The sequence below is a fragment of the Macrobrachium rosenbergii genome, chromosome 35 (assembly GCF_040412425.1).
Source record: "Macrobrachium rosenbergii isolate ZJJX-2024 chromosome 35, ASM4041242v1, whole genome shotgun sequence".
NCBI classification, from domain to species: domain Eukaryota; kingdom Metazoa; phylum Arthropoda; class Malacostraca; order Decapoda; family Palaemonidae; genus Macrobrachium; species Macrobrachium rosenbergii.
This window is the reverse complement of record NC_089775.1, coordinates 766728-778503: the sequence shown is the minus strand read 5'-3', so window position 1 is coordinate 778503 and position 11776 is coordinate 766728. Positions and strand designations below refer to the sequence as shown.

The 11776-nt window shown below is 36.5% G+C and overlaps 1 protein-coding gene across 1 annotated transcript; it reads right to left on the bottom strand.

Annotated features, from left to right (window-relative positions):
- Window positions 1-586: 586 nt before the first annotated feature.
- Window positions 587-4275, bottom strand: LOC136856282 (thiol S-methyltransferase TMT1A-like). The gene is made up of 5 exons (XM_067133991.1): window positions 4025-4275; window positions 3516-3676; window positions 2667-2801; window positions 2270-2388; window positions 587-979 (listed from the first exon to the last, which is right to left on the bottom strand). The coding sequence occupies exons 1-5, from the start codon at window positions 4174-4176 to the stop codon at window positions 896-898; spliced, it is 651 nt and encodes a 216-aa protein (XP_066990092.1). The 5' UTR covers window positions 4177-4275; the 3' UTR covers window positions 587-895.
- Between the last annotated feature and the right edge of the window lie 7501 nt (window positions 4276-11776).

Sequence of the window (11776 nt, the reverse complement as noted above, 5' to 3'; positions counted from 1 at the left end):
CCTCACGCTACTGGTACCTTTTGGTACCCTTAATATTCCCAGGTCTTGCTTTATAACTCTGCTTACCATATTTTGGCCTTTCAATGTCTTATTGTGACCCATGAACTTTTGTAGATGAGATGGAACTTCCTTTACAAAGTCCAGCAAAGATTGGAGTATCAATCTGACAATCAGTTATGCTACAGAACTGTGTGTCAACCTTACAATCAATTGTATTACAGAACTATACTTTAGCAACACTCACAATTACACTACAGCATTGTACTGCGACGATAGTGATTCAATAGCTGCATTGCTTTGAAGCAACAATACTCTGATTGCAGTTGCAATTGGGACAGGGGAGATTCCCATGATTTTAGTCAGCAGAGCTGAGCACAGTAGTACTGCTTTCACTTCCTAATCAGCAGGCAGCCTGCTTAGCCAGCAGTATGGGTACATTTTGAATAATAATAATAATAATAATAATAATAATAATAATAATAATAATAATAATAATAATATTTGTTTGTGTTGAGGAATTCTCGATAAATATTGATATTAATAACAGACTTGGAAATCGAATTGTTTCAAATAAAACCAAACAAACGAACGAGAAAATTAATTTATTTAAGTAGCAAAAAGTACCAAAAACACCGACCCAAAATTCACAAGGACCCGTGCCTTTGCGACGCCATTTCCTGGGGCAACCAAACCCTCCCAGAATCCCTTGGTAGCAATCACTTAGTAGCGACACACTTCAGGTGGGACTCGACCAACTTCGCGATGCCCCCGGGCACCGGGGCATAGAAATACTCGTGCCTGACCTCGGAGAAGCCCCCCAGTGCCCTCACGACGGGCATGGGGTCACCGTCGAGGCGACACCCGTCGAATACCAGGGGCCAGAACCTGGTGAAGGTCAGGAACTGCTGAAGGCGCCTTCGAACCAGTGGTTCTTTGTGTCCCACTCTTTGACGTGCTCGATGAAGTAGAATTTGCCTCCCTGCGGGCAGAGAAGGAACTAGGTGTATATAGATGTATATAGATGTATCTATATAAAATATATTATATATAGCATCAGTATTGACCCATTTTACCCAGGCTGAATGACCCTACATAGAGTTATAAACAATAGTCACTGTCAATAGTTAAGGTTCTCGCAGCGTACCTGCCCAAGGTCCCTAGCTGCTTCAACCCCTTTCATTCCTTTTACTGTACCTCCTTTCATATTCTCTTTCTTCAACCCAGCTGTAAATGGGCACCAGTTCCTGCTCAGGTCATGGTCAAGGTGAAAGGTCAGGGAGAGCCTAGCAGTTTCACCCTTGAAGGTTTGCCAAGAAACTGGAAGGCTATATCCTTCCTTACACTTGGCTGGTACCCCCTGCAGTCATGTAAGTTCCAGGTGCATCCTCTTCTTTACCCATTAGAGGTGTATAAGGGTTGAACAAAATAGGTTCTATGGGGTTAGCAATCTTTTTAATCCCAAGTAGTTAATTATATATCTGGTTGTTAGTTGACTTTGGTAGGTAGCATCCAGGGTGGGAAATAGCTTGGGACTATGACCCTGCAGAACACCACCCTTTCTGTGCTTGAAACCACAACCTTCATTCTAAAAACCTTGGGGAAATATGTCCCCCAAATCAAATTTCCTCACCCGGAAATCTGTGTTCGCGCTGTACTCTCCACTGCTCTAAACCTTGCATTCTTGAGTGATCAGTTGTATCGATCCCTTCAAGGTAAAACTGGCTATTATCCTTTCTCACCTCTCTCTCTCTCTCTCTCTCTTTCTCTCCCATCCGCCATTGCATTAAGAAACATCAAAAGGTATATTTCAGTTGGTACTTTAGATGAAATAAGATAACACCTTACCTCCCAGGGGAGGTTTGTACCACTCGTTATCTACTGAAGATAAGGGTTAATATTACTGAAGTTTTTCCTCTAATGGTACGTTTTGAAGAGAGATGATAACAGCTTAGGGGTAGGTATAGATAAGCATAGAGTTATAGTGTGAGAATGAGTTGAATGATATGGAAAGAATTAGAAAGTATTTGAGGATGAGGTTGCAAGACCTACACCTCTTTTTCTTGACCATAGCAGACAACGGTACCCATTCCTAGCTTGGTGGAATAGTAGGCATTAAGTCAAGAGCAGAAGTTGTCCTTTCATAAACTGTTTTAGAGTGAGGATCATAGATCTCACAGCCTTTCACTAGAGTTACCTAACTACCAGGTACATAAATCTGTACATAAAGAGAGGCCCAGTGGGCTTTAAAACGAGGAATCGTGTTACTCACAGGCGCGAGAACCCTCCTAACTTGACGGACAATCTGATGCACGTCAGAAACCGAGCACAGGACCAGTGTCATCACCACAGCGTCTACGCTGTCGCTTTTGACTGCGTCCATATCTTCTCCTGAAATAATAATAATAATAATAATAATAATAATAATAATAATAATAATAATATCTTAAAGCATCTTGGGAAATCACCGTAGTGTTTATATTTTAGCGTATCCACAAATGGGGTTCCACTGTATATATACATTTTTAAATAATAATACTAATAATAATAATAATAAATGCACTTATCTACAGTCTGTTTTCTGTAGCAGAAATAACTAGAATTAATTATCATATCCTGCCAAAATATATAATATTAAAAGTATAATACATTCTAGTGCATTATCGTACCCTTTGCAACAATGATTTCCGTAGACTTGATGTTAGGAAACTTTGATCGATTCTTGTCGTAGTATTGTCCGAAAAAGGGGTTCGGGTCGACGGCTACCAGGTGGCAGCCTTCAGGGAAGAACTCGAAGTTGGTGCCTGTAAGAAAAAGTAGCCAGTCTGGTGAAAGATTTTATAAATTCGTGCTGGTTTGACTGCTAATCAGTTTCCCTGAAATTTGGTTATAATTTTCAAGGGTAGGACCGAATTTGGTGCGTGTTTTGGCGAGGTAATGGGTCTCAATAAGGCGTGAGAGTTATCTGAAAAGGCTAGCGAGGAATTTGGTGGCTGGTTTGACAAGGCAATGGGTCCAAATAAGGCATTAGAATTATATTTATTGAGGTAGTGAATGTAATTATAATTCCTTTGGAATTTTCGTTCTTTGTGGTGAGAATGGTTGTATAATTATGTTAATACAATTTTTAGAATTATTAAAAGGTGATTGTAGGATTTAAACATATATTTATGGAATTGTAAAAAGATTATTGTAGAATAATTAAATATGACTGTAGAATTATAAAAAGATTATTGTAGAATTGTAGAAAAATAAAATTGAAGAATTATATAAATATAATTGTAGAATTTTAAAAGATAATTGTATAATTATAAAATATAATTGTAGAATTATAAAAAGATTATTGAAAAAGATTATTTTACATTTATGAAAGTGTAATCAGAGAATTATAAAAATACAGTTGTAGAATTATACAAACATAATTATAGAATTATAAAAATATAATTCTAGATTTAAAAAATAACTGTAAAATCATAAAAGAATAATTCCACAATTATATATCAAAACTTAAGCCCTACCTGACCCAACTCCCACCTCCAGAATCTTGATAGAATTCTCCTCCCTTAACCCTGGGTCGTGTGACGCCATTTCCGAAAGAGGCTTGAAAAATTCCCTCTTCATGTCGTCATATTTTTCGAATTTTTCTCTAGTGCTTACATTGAAGAGCCAAGCAAACCATCTGGAATAATAATAATAATAATAATAATAATAATAATAATAATAATAATAATAATAATAATAATAATAATAATAATAATAAAACTGCCCTCACAGTTATTGACCATCTTATCAATTTCAGAATCACCAACACCACCACTTCACTTCAAACACTTCCCCACCAACACTTCCCCACCAACACTTTCTCCCACCAACACTTCAATAATAATAATAAAAACTTCCCACATAATTACTGACCATCTCATCAACTCCAAAATCACCACCACCACCACTTCACTTCAAACACTTCCCCACCAACACTTCCCCAACCAACACTTCCCCAACCAACACTTCCCCCACCAACACTTACCTCTTCCTCAAACTGAACTTGTAAGCGACCAGGAAAGCCACAACTCCCGCCCCTATGTAGGTCGAACGCTTGTGAATTCGTGCATATTCGAGCACCAGGCTCGAGACCCTCTTGTATTCGTGCAACGAAACCGTGAACTCGAACCTATCCATGATCCGTGGCACGTAAGTACGGCGATTGACGAATTCGTGGGGCCAGGGAGAACGGTCTTGGCGCACTAAATAGATAGCGACCTTGGAGTGGTATACGTTACGCCATGTTGCAATCAGCTGATTGTGACAGGTGGCGGGAGAGTTGCCAGTTCGTAAATATTGGATTGGGTTTTTGAAGGGTTTTCTTTCTAATAGATTTCATCGGAAGAAAATTTAATATATTATGTAGTTTAATGCTTTTGAAAAGTTAAGTTTTACAATATACTTTTTTCTCGATTCGTTTTATTATAGAAAAACATGAAAAATATTTTCCAAAAACATTATAAACATAAAGAATGTCGTATAGGTATCGAAATCATTTATAGAATGGTTAAATATTTCTATAGAAATGATTTTATAGTATGATAATATTTTCTAATAGGTCTTATAGGCAAGTTTTAATCTCTAAACCAACACAGCTGAGATGGAGTTACCAATTAGCATTTATCAGAGCTGACACCAACTTTTGTACCATTTGGTGAAATTTCCTACAAAGTTGATGGACGAATGACGTCACACCTCAATAGGAGAATGTTATACCCGTTCAGAATAATCATTAGTCTGTTCATCAATTTGTCTATCACAGTTTTTGTCCAGACATTTGGTCTTTACCCGGATGGGTGACCACCTATTAAATACAAGAGGCCAGTTGCAAATTAGCCCGTGGTAATTCGTAGGGTAGGGCTTAGGGCTAGCAACTTCATCCCTGAAAAATAATAATAATATATGTGTATATATATACTGTATATATATTATATATTAGACATTTCAAGGTGACATGACTCAGTGATTCCTGATTGGTGGGCGAGTTGCTGACAAAGAACGCTCTTATAATCGTGACTCAGCATAATTCCTCTCTCTCTCTCTCTCTCTCTCTCTCTCTCTCATGGCCACAATCCACTACACTCAACTGACCACCAAACATTCAATGCTGAGGCCAGTCTTCGTGTAAAAGAATTTTTTTTCTTGATTTCCTTCCGATTTCAAGGCTTTCAGTGAAAACTGTATCATGAAATGCAGTGAGATAAGGTCAAAGGTCAGTGGGGGTTTTTACAGTCCATATCTCTCGCTTTTCAAGGTCAGGTCACCCAGGCCAGGTCATATTTCTTACTGTTTTTTTATCAGGTCTCATTGTGACCCGGTATCAGGTGTATACCAGACCCTTGTGTGCTTATTTTTTGTACAATATTAATCCAGTATTATGGGGAGAGAGAGAGAGAGAGAGAGAGAGAGAGAGAGAGAGAGAGAGAGAGAGAGAGAGAGAGAGAGAGAGAGAGAGAGAGAAAGTTTCCTTCAATTTTATGTACAAAAATCTTTCAGAGAGAGAGAGAGAATATTGTCTTGTCCAATATTAAATCAGTACTATGGAGAGAGAGAGAGAGAGAGAGAGAGAGAGAGAGAGAGAGAGAGAGAGAGAGAGAGAAGAGAGAGAGAGAGAAAGTTTCCTTCAATTTTATGTACAAAAATCTTTCAGAGAGAGAGAGAGAGAGATTGAGAATATTGTCTTATTAAATCAGTATTAAATCAGTACTATGAGAGAGAGAGAGAGAGAGAGAGAGAGAGAGAGAGAGAGAGAGAGAGAGAGAAAGTAATAATTCCTTAAACTCTATATATAAAAACCCTTCTGTTACCAATCTTGAATTCACACCTTTACCATCAATGACCCTAAAAAGTGTAACGCCAAATAAAAAAAAAAATCCCCTTCATTAAGCTTGGTTATTCCGCCACGTTTCTGGCTGACCTAAAAAATTGCAACGCCGGTAATAAATGAACAAAAATAAACACTAAATTTGTTCCTTGTGTGTGTAGGCACCACCTGTCCAAACTGGTATGAGCTGGTTATAAGTGCATATAGGGATGCAACTCTCTCTCTCTCTCTCTCTCTCTCTCTCTCTCTCTCTCTCTCTCTCTCTCTCTCTCTCTCTTCTACAACCCTGTTTGACCTTAGGCAATGCAGTTTCTTTTCTCCCCCCCCCACCTTTCTGTGGACACCTTGAGTTGCCAGATTGGTTATTTTTTTATGAAAAATTAATTATTATTTTATAAATTGAATGTTAAATTATATTTATTAGCCATTTTTAAATGGATATACAATAGATCTTTGACATTGAATTTTGACTTTGTTAGTGTTATATATATATATATATATATATATATATATATATATATATATATATATTTATTTATTTATTTATTTATTTATTTATTTATTTATTTATATAAATCCTGAAAGAAAGACTGATATTTTATTTATTTAATTTTTATTTTTATTTTTGCAGTTATCTTCATTTTTTATAATAATAATAATAATAATAATAATAATAATAATAATAATAATAATAATAATAATAATAATAATAATAACTAGTAGGCTTTGTCACATAGCTGAGATTTCCATTCAGATATTATTATTATTATTATTATTATTATTATTATTATTATTATTATTATTATTATTTCATGAAACCTCCACGCTTCATGATAACAATAATGGCTTAATGATAGTCCAACTATTATTATCATTATTATTAAAAATAATAATAATATCATTATCCACACTTTCAACAAACGATCAAAAAAATTACGAATTATAAACAATAAATACAACAGTTTCCCCTAAACAATTCGCCCTTTTTACAATCCCAAAAGATCAACGAATCCTTCAAGTATGAAACAAAAAATATAACAACTCATTAACAACACCAGAATATTAAAAGAAAATTAAAAAGAAACGCAAAACCTTTTTGAAAGACGTAACATAAACAAATGGCGGTGTATCATAGAAAACGGAGAGAATTTAAACATTGCAATGGTAGACTATAGTAAATTTCCTCTTTCTTACCGGAGAGTTTCTGTTTTGGATTTATTTTTTTTTTTTTACTTTTTTTAGACTCGCGTGTTGTCGTGTGCGTTATAGTGAGTTATTAAAATATGTGATGTACTCTTAACTTTATTTTGTAGTGGTTTAAAACTGTTTTTAGTCTTTAAAATGGTTTAATATTGCCTAAATTATGACGTGTACTCAAGGTCAATTAGATAGGTAAAGCTATTATTATTATTTATATATTTTTTTTTTACTTTTTTTAGACTCGCGTGTTGTCGTGTGCAGTATAATGAGTTATTAAAATATGTTATATACTCTTAACTTTATTTTATAGTGGTTTAAAACTGTTTTTAATCGTTAAAATGGCTTAATATTGCCTAAATTATGACGTGTACTCAAGGTCAAGTAGTTAGGTAAGATATCATATCATTATTATTATTATTATTATTATTATTATTATTATTATTATTATTATTATTATTATTATGAAGACTTAAACAGTCTGTTTCAGGATTAAATCATGATTATTATGATGAATATTATAAAAGGGAATTTTAATAAGAATAATAAATTAATGAGTTATAAGAAGTAATAAAAAAATAATATAAATTTAAAAAAAAAAACATAAAAAAATATAAACATGAAAAATTTAATACACTCAGATCACGAACCCCAGTATCAACCAGTTTGATAAATATTAATCTTTATATTTAAATTTTCTTCATTTTTGGCAGCCATTACCATTCTGCTCTGATGTTCTGTTCTGTAGAAATTGCCAAAAAATTTTATTATTCTGTATTTTTTCATTTCCTTCTTTGGTACATTTTAAGCTTAAAGTCAGATAAGCAGCCTTGCAAACAGTTTTCTCAAGCCTTGGGATATGTCTTAACTTATTCATTGTCAACAGTACAGAGACAGTGAGTGTATATATCACAATCGTCTCTTGAACAGAAACCACAGTGAAATTTATTTACAATAAACAAAATAATTTCTTTATATATATATTTCTTGAGGTTCAGTACTGTTGGGGAAACTAGTAAATTACTGTACAGAGAAGGCTGGCTTTGCAAGGCACACTGTAAGCAATAACCCACCTCCATTTTTTATCAAAGTGACCCCTTATACAAGATTTTTGGCAAAAATATTTACTCTCTTTTTTTGTGTGTTTTCTCTCATTATTTTTCTCATCAATCAAAATCATTTATAGTTATCAGGAGTTATCAGCAGTTATCACTCACGTGGCTAAGCAAAGGTTGCTGATAACACGAGGAAAGTCTTGCCTTTTTTTCACGTTTCAAGATCCTTTCTGGTGAGAATGATTGATAATTCGTGTAATTAATGCATGATTATGATAATTCGGGTGTGGCAGAGGTTGTGAAAACTTAATAATTCATCTGTAATTATAATAATTTTGGTGTGGTTGAATTCAGTGCACCACGTGCATTTACTTAAGGTCCATGGCAGTCTTTGACCCCTAACTGCACCCACTTTTTTAAAAAGCATTTTACTGGACCTCCGTTCTACTTCCTCTCTTCCACGTCGCTTCCAACCACTGCAACTCCCTCTTGTTCAACTGTCTGAAGCTCTGAGTGGCTGGGAGCGCCACTGTGGTGGGCATCATACCCAGATTTTATGAATGAAATCCTTGCTTGAGGAGTCAAGGGGTGAATATGACATGGGCATTTGTTTGTGTGTTTTCTGTGAAGCTGCCCACTTTTGGGAACGGTATTGGGTAGATAGTGATAATAATAAGAAGGATAGTAGATAATGAATGATAAATATGTGAGGGAAACACCAAGATATATTAGGAAATTAGGTGAGAATTTGGCAAAAGCGCGGGGAATATACAAAGAGTCCTGTGGTGGGCCAGTCCTCTGTGCCCAGTCCTAGCAACAACTTTTGGGGGGAGATTACATCATCTCGTTGTGGGGTGGGGGATTACGTCACCATCAGGAGTGTCATATCGTCATGGGGTTATCAGTAATACCCTCTCGTTTTAAATCCCTGTTGGGGGCGGCGGGGAGGGGGGAGATAGGTCGCTCATGGATGCATACGAATGCCTCTGAATAAGGCGTGTGTAGCCTGACCAGAATAATATTCTCATTTCTTCTTATTTCTTCTTCTTCCTGTTCTTGTTGGGGAATTAAGGCTTAGATATTAAAGCTTAGGACTTCTGGACTTGAGTCTGACCTAAGTTGACCTTGGCAGCGTGACAGATAAGCTCCCAAATCAATCAATAAAAGCAATATCGCTTGACAAGAGTTGCTGAGAGTTTTGGCGAATGTCGTCTGAATTTTAAAAACAATTTTAGTCTAAATGTTTAAATCTCTATTAAATTTATTTAGATTTAATTATTTTTATTAATATTATACACCATTATTAACAGAGAGAGAGAGAGAGAGAGAGAGAGAGAGAGAGAGAGAGAGAGAGAGAGAGAGAGAGAGCTCTGTAAAAGGATATATCAAAATATAGGCCCATATCAAATTGCAGATTCAGAGAGCCAGGAAAAATTTTCAGAAATAATTTTAATTAAATAGATCAAGCAATTATTTTTAATTTTGAAAACGATTTCAAACATGAACGATGTACAACGATGATAGTTCCACCTTGTATTGTACGTTATGTGGAACAATCTGTACGAGAAACGTACAAGAAAGTGGAATAAAATTGATGTTAAGTTCGCGAAGCCAAACAGTTCAAGCGCCATTTGTCAATAATCGACTGTTATTTAAAGTAATATTATATTATATAATAATATAATATTGTTATTACTGTGGAGAGAGAGAGAGAGAGAGAGAGAGAGAGAGAGAGAGAGAGAGAGAAGAGAGACTTTAAAAAGAAAAAACCGTTAAAACCTTTCGCTAAGGAAACACGTCACGCCTTTCCTATTACGTCATTTTGACGCTATTAACGTTAAGTGACGTCATACCTTAACTAGTATGGATACGTTAGTGACTACGCTATTAGTTAATAGTGTTTTATCTAGGAAATAGTAGAGTAATAAACTAGTAATGCGATAATGAAGTCTAGCTTTCTAGACCGACAGTACTACATTGCAAAATATGACCAACATACGAAAGGTATTTCGTATATATATTTATATCACTACGGTTAAATTAACACCATTCTAACATTAAAAATATTTATATAGAGGTATATTATAGTAATTCACATCACTACCAACATATGTAACCAACGACACCACCGCACTTCATTCACACCCATCGACCACATACGTAACGGGTATGTTGGCAGCCCTGCCAACCTGGGTGATTCGCCATGTTTGGCGCGGCAATGAACTCACTTACCGAGGTTTATTTAGGTCAAAGGTCAATATTAAGGTGCCCGTGGCCCTGAATTTCGCAGGGGGAGGGTAGGGAGGGCATGTGGGCATAATTTAAGCGCGCTTGCGTGTGTGTATGTGCGTGCGCGCGCGCGTTTATAGCATGAAGGTATACTTTTTTTTTTTTAAAGGAACCTCATTCTTCCGGGTTTAATAGGAAATAGGAAGTTGAATTTACTGTTTGTTTCTACTGGGAGTTATTCATTGTTCGTTTGTGTTTGTTCTCTCTCTCTCTCTCTCTCTCTCTCTCTCTCTCTCTCTCTCTCTCCTCTCCTTCCGCATTAGGGAATCTTATCCTAAGAAGCCCTACTGGTCTAGCCAACTGTGATCCATTTTATGTGTCTGATATTTTGTTATTTTGCGAATAAATAATAATAATAATAATAATAATAATAATAAATAATAATAATAATAATAGGTGCCCAGATCATACCCAAAAACTCCTTCGGGGAGATGCCCAATGCCCCTGTATGTAAATAGCACCCACAGGACGGCTCTTGGGGACAGAATGATACCCAAAACTCCTTCAGAAAGAAGCCCAGTGCCCCTGGGTGCATATAACGTCCCCCTGGGGGTCCCTAGGTGCCAAAATCATACCCAAAACTCCTTCAGGAAGAAGCCCAGTGCCCCTGGGTGCATATAACATTCCCCTGGGGGTCCCTAGGTGCCAAAATCATACCCAAAACCCCTTCAGAGAGATTCCTAAGGCCCCAGTGCATACAGTATACCACCCCTGGGCGGCCCCAGTGGCCAAAATCATACCCAAAACTCCTTCAGGAAGAAGCCCAGTGCCCCTGTGTGCATATAACACCCCCAGGGGAGTCCCTAGGTGCCCAAACCATACCCAAAACTCCGTCAGAAAGAAGCCCACTGCCCAGTGACTCATTTTCAGTCCAGTACTGGATAAATTAGACTATATACCAACCACCGTCGGAAAATTCGGCAAATACCGGTAAGATCCGGTACCCCGGGGTATGATCCGGTATCACGGGCATCTCCTTGTGCCCAGGTCCAGCCCAGATCGACGGGCGTGACGTCATCTGTCATCGGCGGGCCAACAAGGTCAGCTTTTGGGGTAATTAACATGATTTTTTTTCGGTTGTGTAATGATGGGGTTGGAGTTTGGGCAGGAATTTGGGGCATTGGATGATGAAGGGGGCATTATAGAGTGATGGTATTGGGGTAGGAGGGTGTATGTATGTGCATACACACATACATAGACATACACATGCATACATACACTTATATACACACATACAAGCACAAACAAATGGCACAAACTGGCTTAAGCTGATTATTACTCAATATTAATGTTGTGTATTTGTTTATACTTTTGCTCCAAAAAGGTAATACACAATAAACATTCAGACTTATTAACATAATATTAACATGTT

Excerpts from the sequence above, each read along its gene's own strand:
- LOC136856282 (XM_067133991.1), bottom strand. The coding sequence starts at position 4,176 with ATGGATAGGTTCGAGTTCACGGTTTCGTTGCACGAATACAAGAGGGTC. Across the intron at positions 2,389-2,666 it reads GGAAATCATTGTTGCAAAGG|GAGAAGATATGGACGCAGTC; the intron begins GTACGATAATGC and ends TTATTATTTCAG. Across the intron at positions 980-2,269 it reads TTAGGAGGGTTCTCGCGCCT|GGAGGCAAATTCTACTTCAT; the intron begins GTGAGTAACACG and ends CTCTGCCCGCAG.